At 39.3% G+C, this 10,537-nt stretch overlaps 1 protein-coding gene across 1 annotated transcript; it reads right to left on the reverse strand.

Annotated features, from left to right (window-relative positions):
- Window positions 1–235: 235 nt before the first annotated feature.
- Window positions 236–7,283, reverse strand: LOC131989919 (NXPE family member 3-like). Its single transcript, XM_059355281.1, has 6 exons — window positions 7,170–7,283; window positions 6,166–6,618; window positions 5,008–5,294; window positions 3,432–3,502; window positions 864–1,070; window positions 236–783 (listed from the first exon to the last, which is right to left on the reverse strand). The coding sequence occupies exons 1-6, from the start codon at window positions 7,281–7,283 to the stop codon at window positions 236–238; spliced, it is 1,680 nt and encodes a 559-aa protein (XP_059211264.1).
- Window positions 7,284–10,537: the final 3,254 nt, after the last annotated feature.

Raw genomic sequence — 10,537 nt, forward strand, 5'->3', positions numbered from 1 at the left:
TTCCCGGATTCGAACCCGGGCCGCTTACTTGCGAGGGCTGAGCCTCTATGGTATGTGCTCTACTGGGTGTGCCACTGGGGACGCCCCCCCAAATTATTGGATTTTATACGTTTTAAGACTTTTTAAGACCCTGCGGATACCCTGAATAATTATATCCAAACCCTTGCATATGTACATGTTGCCACAATCAGATGTAAACTCTTCAATCACCACTCCTCCACCAACAACCAAACATCTAGCTGCCCTTTTGAGGGCATATGTAGGACAAGAGAATGTCAATCATATTCTTAATAATAGGAGGTTGTGGGTGGAGGTCATGAGGGAGGTTGTGAGCTAGGGCCATCTCCCAGGCATCGATCAGATGAACATTCAGCCCTTTGAACATAGCTCTCAGCACCTTATCACGCTGCAATGCGCACCAGTCACTGATGGTTACTGTTTCATAAAGTTTTTTGGGGTTCGCCGTCCGGATGACGACCAGCGTACCTGGAGACCTGTCCAGCAGCCGCACTACCGCCCTGCGGATGTTCTGAAGTCGCCGGATGTAGATCTCCACGGGGAAAGTGCTGAAGTGAGCCCAGAGGCCAAGAACGACAACAGTGTTGATGCCTCCAGTTACATCATCCAGTTCATTGGCAATATAACGAAGTTCAGTGGTTGGAACTGGGCCAAAGCGAATAGGAGGACCATGACAGCGAAACATCATCAAGATGTTGTTTGCATAGTCTAAGGCCATTAAAGGTCCAGCTTGCTTGTGGGTGTGCAGATCAAACCCCTTAAGACCTGAAAGTATTACAGAGAGAACAAATTAACCTGCAGTGGTCAAATCAAAGTGTTTCCAGAAATCCCTGCGGATAAGATACCTGGTAGTGCTGCGATGAGGTGTGTAAACCATTGCCTGATGGTGGAGTCTCCATACATGAGGACCACTTTGCCTTTTAGACACTGAGTGATGGCAGAGGCGGTGTTGAATTGGTGAACTGTGGTGCCATCTAGTGCTCGCCACGCACCCTGGTAGTAATAACCAGAGGGTCCAGATGTCACAATGCTGCTCTTCTCCTCTGGTTGACCTGAGAGGAAGTTAAAGGATAAGGGTGGGAATAAAAAATTTCTTGTACACAAATCCCATGAAAAGCCCAAAACCAAGATCTCTTCCTAAACTAGTAGGATAAATTCATCAAACCCATTTAGATTAAAAAAAGGGCAGACAGGGCTGTCCCCTTCTATTTTCCATATTTATTGAAGCTCTAAATCGGGATTAATCAGGATAATAATATAAAAGGTATAAGTATGCGTGAGCTGAACATACAATTACTCTTTTTGTGGATGTCATTTCATTATTATTATTTTTTTCTTGATTATGATTTTGGTTATTATCAAGAAAACCATGGAAAATGTCTAGATATCAGCTCTTAAATTAAACACTTATGAGATATTTTTGTTATTATATTTGTCCAAACAAATGTACCTTAAGTTGTAGCATTTCAATGAACAAGAAATTGAAGAAAACAAGGATGGTCTTATATTTTTTTCCATGGCTGCATTTGGGACGAATGTCACTTTTAATTGGAACCACCTTTTCTCTGGGACCCCAAACCCATCTACAAACTCAAAAACTAGATACTTCTTTGGAATATTGAGTATAGCAGCCAGAAAGGCAATAACCAAAAAATGGCTTAAACCAGTTCCTCCAACTATTGAAGACTGGTACGACATAATTTATGACATTTTTATAATGGAGCAGATCACCTTTCCATTGAAACTCCAGGAAACTAAATATAAAGAACTCTCGGAGAAGTGGAAATCATATACTGCCCTAATACCGCTCCGTTGTTTAATTCAATATATGTGAGTCATAAACACCTGTGTATTTACATGTTTGTAATTTAATGCGTTTATTTATGAATGAAAAGCACCCCATGTTGCTTTTTATTTATTTTTTTTTGTATTAATAACACACTGTAAAAACGAAAAGATGGATCTTACTGGAAGCTATTCAACTAATGATGTTTGTACGCCTGTCTGTTCTATGTGATTGCAAATAAAAAAAAGACAGTTGGATTAATTCACTATTCATTTTGGTATTTTGATGGGATTTAATAATATAATATAGATTACAATCAGCGTCATCCTCTAAAATAAATACTCTCTCCGTAATGTTTTTTGTTTTTTTTTTACAATCACACTCACTACTTACAGACCAAAATGGCATAAAATGGCTTAGTTTGTGCCTTGTTAGAGATTGAAGCCTAATTGGACTTTGCACATACAACCCTTATCTCAAGGGTGTAGGTTTTTATATAGATATGTCCCAAACAGAGATCATGTAAGATTTTTTAGATATTTCATAATCTATTATTATTTATTGTTTACATTTTTTTCCAAGAAACATCTTATAGCATTTATTTATTTGATTTTTTTAAATAATGAAAATAAAGAAAATTACCTAGAGGTCAACATTATGCATTTTTACAGGCTCGAGAGAAAAGGTTAACAGAGACATTGTTGTCAACACCACAATGCCGAATACTAATAAAAAGAAAAAAGAGGTGTAACAAGCTTATCCTTCGTCATCTATCGCACCAATCCCTCTTTTTTCAACTTGTTTGAGGGGCAGACAAGAACGCAGGATCCTGTTGGAGGGCTACAACAGTAACCTGTCTTCGGTTTGACACTTTGTGCCGTTGCTACTGACCCGTTACTGCGACCGGCTTTCTTGAATGTTTCTGTTCCGGGGTCATACACCAGCACGGGGGTGGAGCATGCGGAGCATGAGCACATGCGTTGTCTTGTCATACATGCCGCTGAAAATCGAAGGTGTCTTAATCGGAGTTAGAGAACTCCGACATTAATCGGACTAACACGTTTACATGCACTTCAGTTGTCCAGTTATAGTCGGATTAAGGCAATAATTTGTTTTTTTCAAGTGTAATGTAAACGTACTGACTAGTGGTGGTGTCTTTAAATAAGTGTCTAAATTAATTAAAATAATATTATGTGTCACTTACATGAAAAAGTGACACATTTGGATTCAAAGAGGTTACATCTAACAATAGAAGGTGCAAAGTGGAATCATGCCAACATGCATGTTCACTGAGCAGATAACATTAAATAAGAAAAGTTGATCTAGAGAATAATATCTGAAAGCAATACAGAATGTCTGAGAGCCTGACTGCATTATATTCTGAATTGTCACCTTCCACCTGAAATGTGTGTATAAATGTAATAAATAACAAATCCACCAACACATATGTAATAAGGCAAAAATGCAGTTAATAGGAAATCACTTAAAATTGTCAAGGGGAGAGTCTCTCATGGTAAGTTTTAAAATGTTTTTGTCTGCCTGTTTTATTTTCATTGTCGGTAGTACATTCTGTTCTGAACTATTATTATCATAGGCAGTGGTGGCAGTTGTAAAAATCATGCTTTACCTTCATTTTTTGGCAACACAAGGACACTGGCAGGTCCTGAAGCAGGAATGTAGACTTTCATGTTGACACCACTGAGGAAAAGCAAATATAATAAACATTTAACTTACACACCCTACACAATTAACAACATAAAACCAAAAAAGGCCAACAATCTGAAATGTAGTTAAAACTACAAACAGTAAAAACTCTTTTTGTGAGTTAAAGCTGCACTAATTTAACATTTTTATATGTATAATGTGTAATGCTTGATCATAGTGCTGAACCCACAGATAGTTACCACCAGGGTTTGCCGTTTCCCTCAGCTCTACAGAACGTTGTAGCATCCTTCAGTTTCAATTGTTTTGGTTTTACAGCCCATAACCTGGGTTGAGGCCCTGTTTTAACAGGTACCTAGAAATTTTGCATAGTCACCTTTTTATGCTCATGACAGCATGGGAAAAAATATCTGCTGCAACACGCCAGTCTAACTAATTGGGGCTGGATAATCTCCAAGCAGCAACCTCCCAGTCAGGGGGCAACACCACTAGTTGCAAAAGGATGTTGTATTGTAAAATTCAATGAGAAATCACCTTTACTTTTATGGCTTTTTTTAAACATAGCATGATGTTCAGTTTTTAAATTATGGTCCCATTAAGTGTAAAATAGACAATAAAGTAACATGCTTTAGGGCATTGGCTGCCTTATTACTGACAAGTTGCTACCGCAGGGTTTTTTCTGATTTGGCTTTTATCCATGTTATTGTCTTGACTTTTCAACTTGATTTCAGATACAGAATGTGTGTCTTTGTCTACTTTCCTCTAGTACACAATTTTACAACAAGTGTCAATATACTGTAGTTGTGAGAATATGAGTTTAAAATAATAATGATAACTAAGTCGTGTCTGGCTGGGTTAGAAACAGTCAGAGCCATGTTGGTCGGCCTCGATTTTGTTTTGTTGTTTCCCCAAAAAAAATTTCATTTAGCAAAAACAATGCAGGCCTACATATCACACAGTTCTTTTGTAACTCCATGTCATGTTAGTCACACAATACAGTACAGGAGAACAACACTGCAGTGGTTCCTTGCTGGCCCAATCATAAGAGGTGTGTGTGTTGATTTATTGTGACATCTGCTGCAGCCAGGTAAACATTATTATATGTTGGCTGTCTTGAACTTTAATCTTTTGCTTTAAATTCATGGCTGAGTTGCAAGCAACTGATTGAAGGCAAACATAAATGTATTTTGACAATCATTTCTTTACTTGAATGAATGGTATTGTTGTGTTTTAGAAGGGTTTTAGAACTTCTTAAGTTAGAAGGGATTTGATTCAATATTTTAAATACAATGTTGTTAGCAGAAATGGTTCCGGACATCTAACCTTGATGCAGACCCTTCAGGGATACAATCGAAAACCCCTTGTCTGTAGAGTTGCCATTGCCCTGACTCACTGTGACTTAAGCATGATTTAGCCTCCAAATAGAGTACCTAACCACACCACAACTTTACTGATTTGGTTCTAGCTGGTGAATGTAGCAGAGCATTTAGCAGCTGAATGCTCTGCTACATTCACATACAGATATTTCCCTGCTTTCTCACCTTTTTAAAAGCTTGTTTTCAAGATTTTTTTTTATGTCTCCCCTTATGTGGCTGACCCTGGCACCACAGCTCAGTTTCTTTGGCTTGTAACAGAACCAAGGTTCGCCTGTACGGGGGTCAGTGTAGTTGCACAGCGGCTGCTGTGTTGGACGTAGGCAGACGTTACAGATGGTAGTTTCAGAGAGTCTGCCTGAGCGGAAGACACTCTTGAAGATAATCCTGTCAGGCTGTTCATTGTTCAGCCTGTTTACCACTGGGATAGCCTCACTGGGGTGGACCAGCATCACCTGATTGGGTAGAGAACCAGAGTTTTCACAAAGGCCAATCAAGTCATATCAATAAAGCTGCACACACACATAAAAGTACCTTAGAAGAAAATAATGGGCGTCAGTCCTTATTTTAGGACTCCTACATATTTTGGCTGACCGCTGGAGGTCAGCCCTACACACAGGTCTGTATGTCCCTGCTTGAGTGAGTTAAGGGACAGGGTGGGACTGCTCGGGCTGCTTGTCCCCTGTCCTCTTCTACATCTGCAGTGCGCGCCTGTTTTCAAACAGGTTGTCAATGGCCTCATAAGGACAGTGCTTTTACTTAACTCATTGCATTTCAAAGGTAATTATTAGGGCCCAAGTACAGAGTGGTGCAAAAGCACTTTTGAGTGAGCGCCACGTATACCTTCCATTGTGCAATCCACAATGGCTCTGTCTTCCAGTGGAAGACAACAAAGACCCTCCTGGTTAGGCTATCGTTAGCAGTCCCTGTTCTATTGGATTTGGAGAGGACCAAACCAAACTGGTTATCAAAAACATTATGTGCACCATATTAATAAGTCACTCAGGGTTATTAATTTACCATTATACTTATACCAAATTTTAGCCTCTGTCTTTTACCCCAATATTATGTTTATAGTCACTTGCATATTTAAAGCCCACAAGTTTCTTGTCAGTCACAAGTCAGTTGGGCATAAAAAATTCAGAGTTGCTGTTTTCACCCAACTCATAGTTACTTTAACTAGCCATCTAGCTACAGCCAACAAAATCTTCTATGGAAGGAACGAAATGAGACCCTGCTCTTGTCAGAAAACATTACAAACAGCTTTGTACCTTGAAAGGAGTGAAGGTTAGCAGGTTTACCAAACATGACAGTTATAAGCATTACCTGAACCTGTGCGTCTCCTTCCCAGAGTAAAGAGAAAACAGCAGAGTAGCTGCCATTGAGATGATCCACCACCTGCCCAGCCACACCTGCACCAAGCTCCTGATTGCGCAGCTGGGCGAGTAAGAAGTCCCCCCCAAACTTCTTGGGACGGTCCTGGAAGTCAGACATTTTGATCAGAACCTCCAGCTGATCCCCTACATGCCACTGTCCTCCTCCCCTCCCTGGGAGAATGGTGAAGGAGCTGTGAGCTGGATCACTGGTCTGATTCAGGGAAAGAGGAGCTGGCAAAAGTGGAGGTTCAGGCCAAGCAATGGTTTCTAGAAGGAGGATTTCCTCCACAGCATCCTCTCGAGACAGTGGCTGGAAGGTGCAGAAGCCTTGATGCATGTCATGCTGAGTAGAATCATTCAGAGCAACGATGCTGGTTGTGATCAGGTTTTGCTGAAACTGGGACTGAGAGATAGAGAAAAAGTCCTATCAAACAAATACACTAATATCAAATTAATTACACCATTTCAAGAGCCAATAAACATTCCAGAGGAAAGCCATTCAATGTTAGTTTGTACTCTAAACCAGCTTCTGTCGGCTGACAAATCCAAATTACAGTTTAACCTTATGCTAACTTTGATGGGTCTAAGAAATTAAATTGTGTGGCACTTCTAGACTTTCCTAATGTAATTGGAACAAGTTGTGGAAATTCTGATTGCGAAACATCAAATGTCATTTCCTGGAGGTTGAATGTGGAAAGAATTTATCAACTGTCTGCAGCCGCAACAATAGCTACTGTTAGGCCCTGGCAATAAACTGTAAAGTAGTGTGGGAGCCAATTACGTAAACACAAGTTTAATTATCACAAAGAGAACCAGTAAAGACACAGACATGGCCAGACCGTAAAAACTTTTAAGAAGCGGGTCAATTATTAAATTCTTCTTTGTCAATTGAGGGCCCTTTGGGAGGCATATATGTGCAACTATTCAAGTGATCTCACAAAACAAAGTTCTTACCTTCAGGATCTCCATGTTACGTAGCACAAATATTAGCACAGCCATAGCCAGAATGGGGAAGATGGCCATGTACTCCCTTCTTGTACAATGTCTGAAATCCATGATAGTCTTCATCTATGGCTGCAGCAGAACACTTTCACCATTTCCTTTGGTACCGGGTCAAAAAATAAAAGCAAAAGTACCACTGGCTTACTGACACATTGTTATTGGAAAGAATACACACCATTGGCGTAGCCACGGGTGTGCCAGGGTGTGCCGGTGCCACCCACAGAGGCAGCTGGCACACCATTGGCAAAAATGCCGTCAGATGATGCATTGCGACACCTGGGCAGGTGTGCACCCATCAGGAGTGATTCTGATTTGCACTCCTTGTGGATTATGATCCTTGACAGACAGCTGGTCGAACTGAACAACCGTTTTCAGAGTGACTCTAATGGAATAATGAAGGCTGCTGCCTCACTGCTGCCTGCGTCTGACGCAATTTGCCAGCTGGACGCATTGCGTGCGCCGTGCAGGCATTATGGACTTCATTTCAACACATAATTAAATAGGGCATAAATGTATATCATGAATTCATTTATAATTTTTCCATTCCTTTATTCTTCCTTACATCTATTTTGTTTACTGTAAAATAGTCAACTTTTCATGTCAGAAAAACAGAAACCCTTTTTCAGCTTTGTGAGGGGCATTTTGTGGCGTCTATTCTTCTTTTTATTGTTTTTGTTTTTTTCAACACAAACCACTGCACACACTAGAGCAGCTGGAGCCAAAAGCTGCTTCTCCTCCATTTAGTCAATTTTTACTTAGAGCATGATGAGGAAAAAAATGCATGGTAGGTAAAAAATGCTAAAAGAATCTAGTTGTAGTCTTGTAAATAATGACCCTGAAAGATTGACAGTCTTTGTAGAATCTCAGTGTGAGACTAGGCTGGGACTAAACACTCTAAACACTTGTCTTTAGATGTGAGCAGGTGTGAGCTGATAGGCTTGCAGGAGTCTTTTCCAAATCTTTTCAAAGTCTTCTGGTGTATAGGGAGCATTATCGATTTATTTGAGAGCACGTCACAAGTGAATGTTTAGACCTGCTGTGAACTAACTGTTGACTATTACTGAAGAGAATGTGTGGATATGTTGTTGTTGTTGTGTTAATAATGTTGTATTCCAGAGACACATTCTTTTGAATGTTTGTGTAGGTGTAATAAATTTGGCACACCCAGTATTGCTGGTGCACACCCAATGTCTTTTTTCTGGCTACGCCAGTGATACACACACACACACACACACACACACACACACACACACACACAAACACACAGGAGCAATTTGTTTATTTATTGTAATCATTTAATTTCCATTTGGGAGGGGAACTGCTCTTTTTGAGCCCTCCTTTGTGTCTTTAAAATGGATTAATCATGGTTAATTGTTGAGTTCATATCTCTGGCCAGAGACCCTTTAATTTTCTGTCTTTTGTTTGATTAATTTCTGATTAGTTTAAATCAAATTGTTTACTCTTCAGCTGATTAATTGATCATTCAATTCATAACCCTACCTGTTTCTCATTTTGTTGATGCCTTATCTTCTTAATTTATGAAGATAAGGCATTAGGCTCCGTCCCGACTTGCTGTCTGCAGACATCAGCAACAAGTAACAACACAAGTAAAGAAAGCCCATAATATGACCTCAGTAACATCAACTACTGCACAGGAAGTGAGTTAAATACTTACAGACAGCCACAGATTATAGTCATCAAGACCCCTAATTATTAACCACAAGAACGAGCAGATACGACCACGATTAAAGTTGATACGCAATGAGAAAAACTACAAAAACGAAAGTGATAATCAGACAATGAAACTCATGACTCACTCAGCAAACTTTGGTCGGATGTTGACGTCATGTCCGTCCATAAAACAAAAACTGCACTGTAGTAATGACGTGAATAGCCAGATGGTAACTCACAGTTCAAACCTTCATTCCACACTGAGGTAAGGAGGTTTACAACTCCATCAATATACTAGTAAAATAAAGTAGGAACATGAGTTAAAAATTAACTGTTAGATTGCCTCCAGCGCTCTCTCTCTCTCTTTTTTATCCCTCAAATATTCCTGAGTGAAGTAAAATTTGATGCGCTTTATAAAGGTGCAGTGTTTGTAAAGGAGTGTGTCAGTTTCTTTTCGTTAAAAAGTTCTTCTTTGAGTACTTTATTGCAGGGGTAAATATAAATGTACATTTGATTACACATCATGTCACATTGATATGTTTTATAGTAAGTGTCCCTCTCCCTTACTTTCATCCTCAAGTGATCATTTGTCTTCTGTTGTCTGTTCTCTCCAGTGTTTGCTGCAGCTGTGTAGTTTTCGGTTATTGTCTTGATGTCTCGTTCTGTCTCCATGCGGTAGTCATTAACTTCCATCGTTCATCTCATTTTTACATTTTAGACTACGATAAATCGGGAATATGCCTCCAAACATTTATGGTTTAACGTTATTTTAGTTGCTAGAGATTTGGCACCTTGTGAAAGGTCACTTTGCCCCAGACTTTTCTGTGGTATTGCTGTAATTAAGTATAAATACATCATTCTTAAATGGTACAACAGAGGATGCACTTCATATTAATTTGAGCTTCAAACAACTATTAAAGTGCTAAAAAGAAAATTTCTTCCAATTTCATCAGATTTTTCCAGTTGGATTTAACTTTTTTTTTTGCAGCTTTTATATATAAGAAAATTACAACAAAAGAAGAAAAAAAACATTTCCACATGTTCCATCAACTGACAAAAGCACAACCCCGTTAATATTTTATACCATGTCATAATTATGTCAACAAAAGTATCTAATTTAAAAAAAATGTGTAATTTAATAGTGAAGCATAAATACTCCATCAAACATAATCATATAAATGTATTGTCGTTTTTAATTGTTATTAAAATAGTTTGTGTTTATTGCTTTGAAAGAACAGAAACAATCATATCTCTTGAGGGAGATATTATGCAGCTGTTGAAGTAAAGGTAGATAGTATTTAAAGTCCCCTCCACTCAATAATGACTTTTCCTTATGTTGATGGGTTTAGTACAGGTGGAGAGAGAGCCCAAACAACTCTGACATCCAGCTTTTATTCCTTCGGGGAACAAGGCCCAGGTGCTGAAATAAATAGGGACCCAGTGGAGAGGGGTCCAGCCACCATGGCATGATTAAAAACACTCACTCTGTTTTGGGTGTTTTATCAGAGTGATTGTTTATGAGTGATCTGACTGACGCTCCCCTCCTCCTCGCGTTCACACGGAGCGCTGTCTGTCTTTCAGACCTCCTCTGCTCCTTGTTGACAGTTAAATTGTGTAACGTTTGTCTAAACTTTTTTCACAGCAGCAGG

This window comes from Centropristis striata, chromosome 17 (assembly GCF_030273125.1).
Source record: "Centropristis striata isolate RG_2023a ecotype Rhode Island chromosome 17, C.striata_1.0, whole genome shotgun sequence".
In the NCBI taxonomy this organism is placed as follows: Eukaryota; Metazoa; Chordata; class Actinopteri; order Perciformes; family Serranidae; genus Centropristis; species Centropristis striata.

Coding starts and splice junctions, on each gene's coding strand:
- LOC131989919 (XM_059355281.1), bottom strand. CDS start 7,283: ATGAAGACTATCATGGATTTCAGACATTGTACAAGAAGGGAGTACATG. Junction 6,619..7,169: donor GTAACATGGAGATCCTGAAG/GTAAGAACTTTG, acceptor TCTATCTCTCAG/TCCCAGTTTCAGCAAAACCT. Junction 5,295..6,165: donor AAGGAGACGCACAGGTTCAG/GTAATGCTTATA, acceptor CTACCCAATCAG/GTGATGCTGGTCCACCCCAG.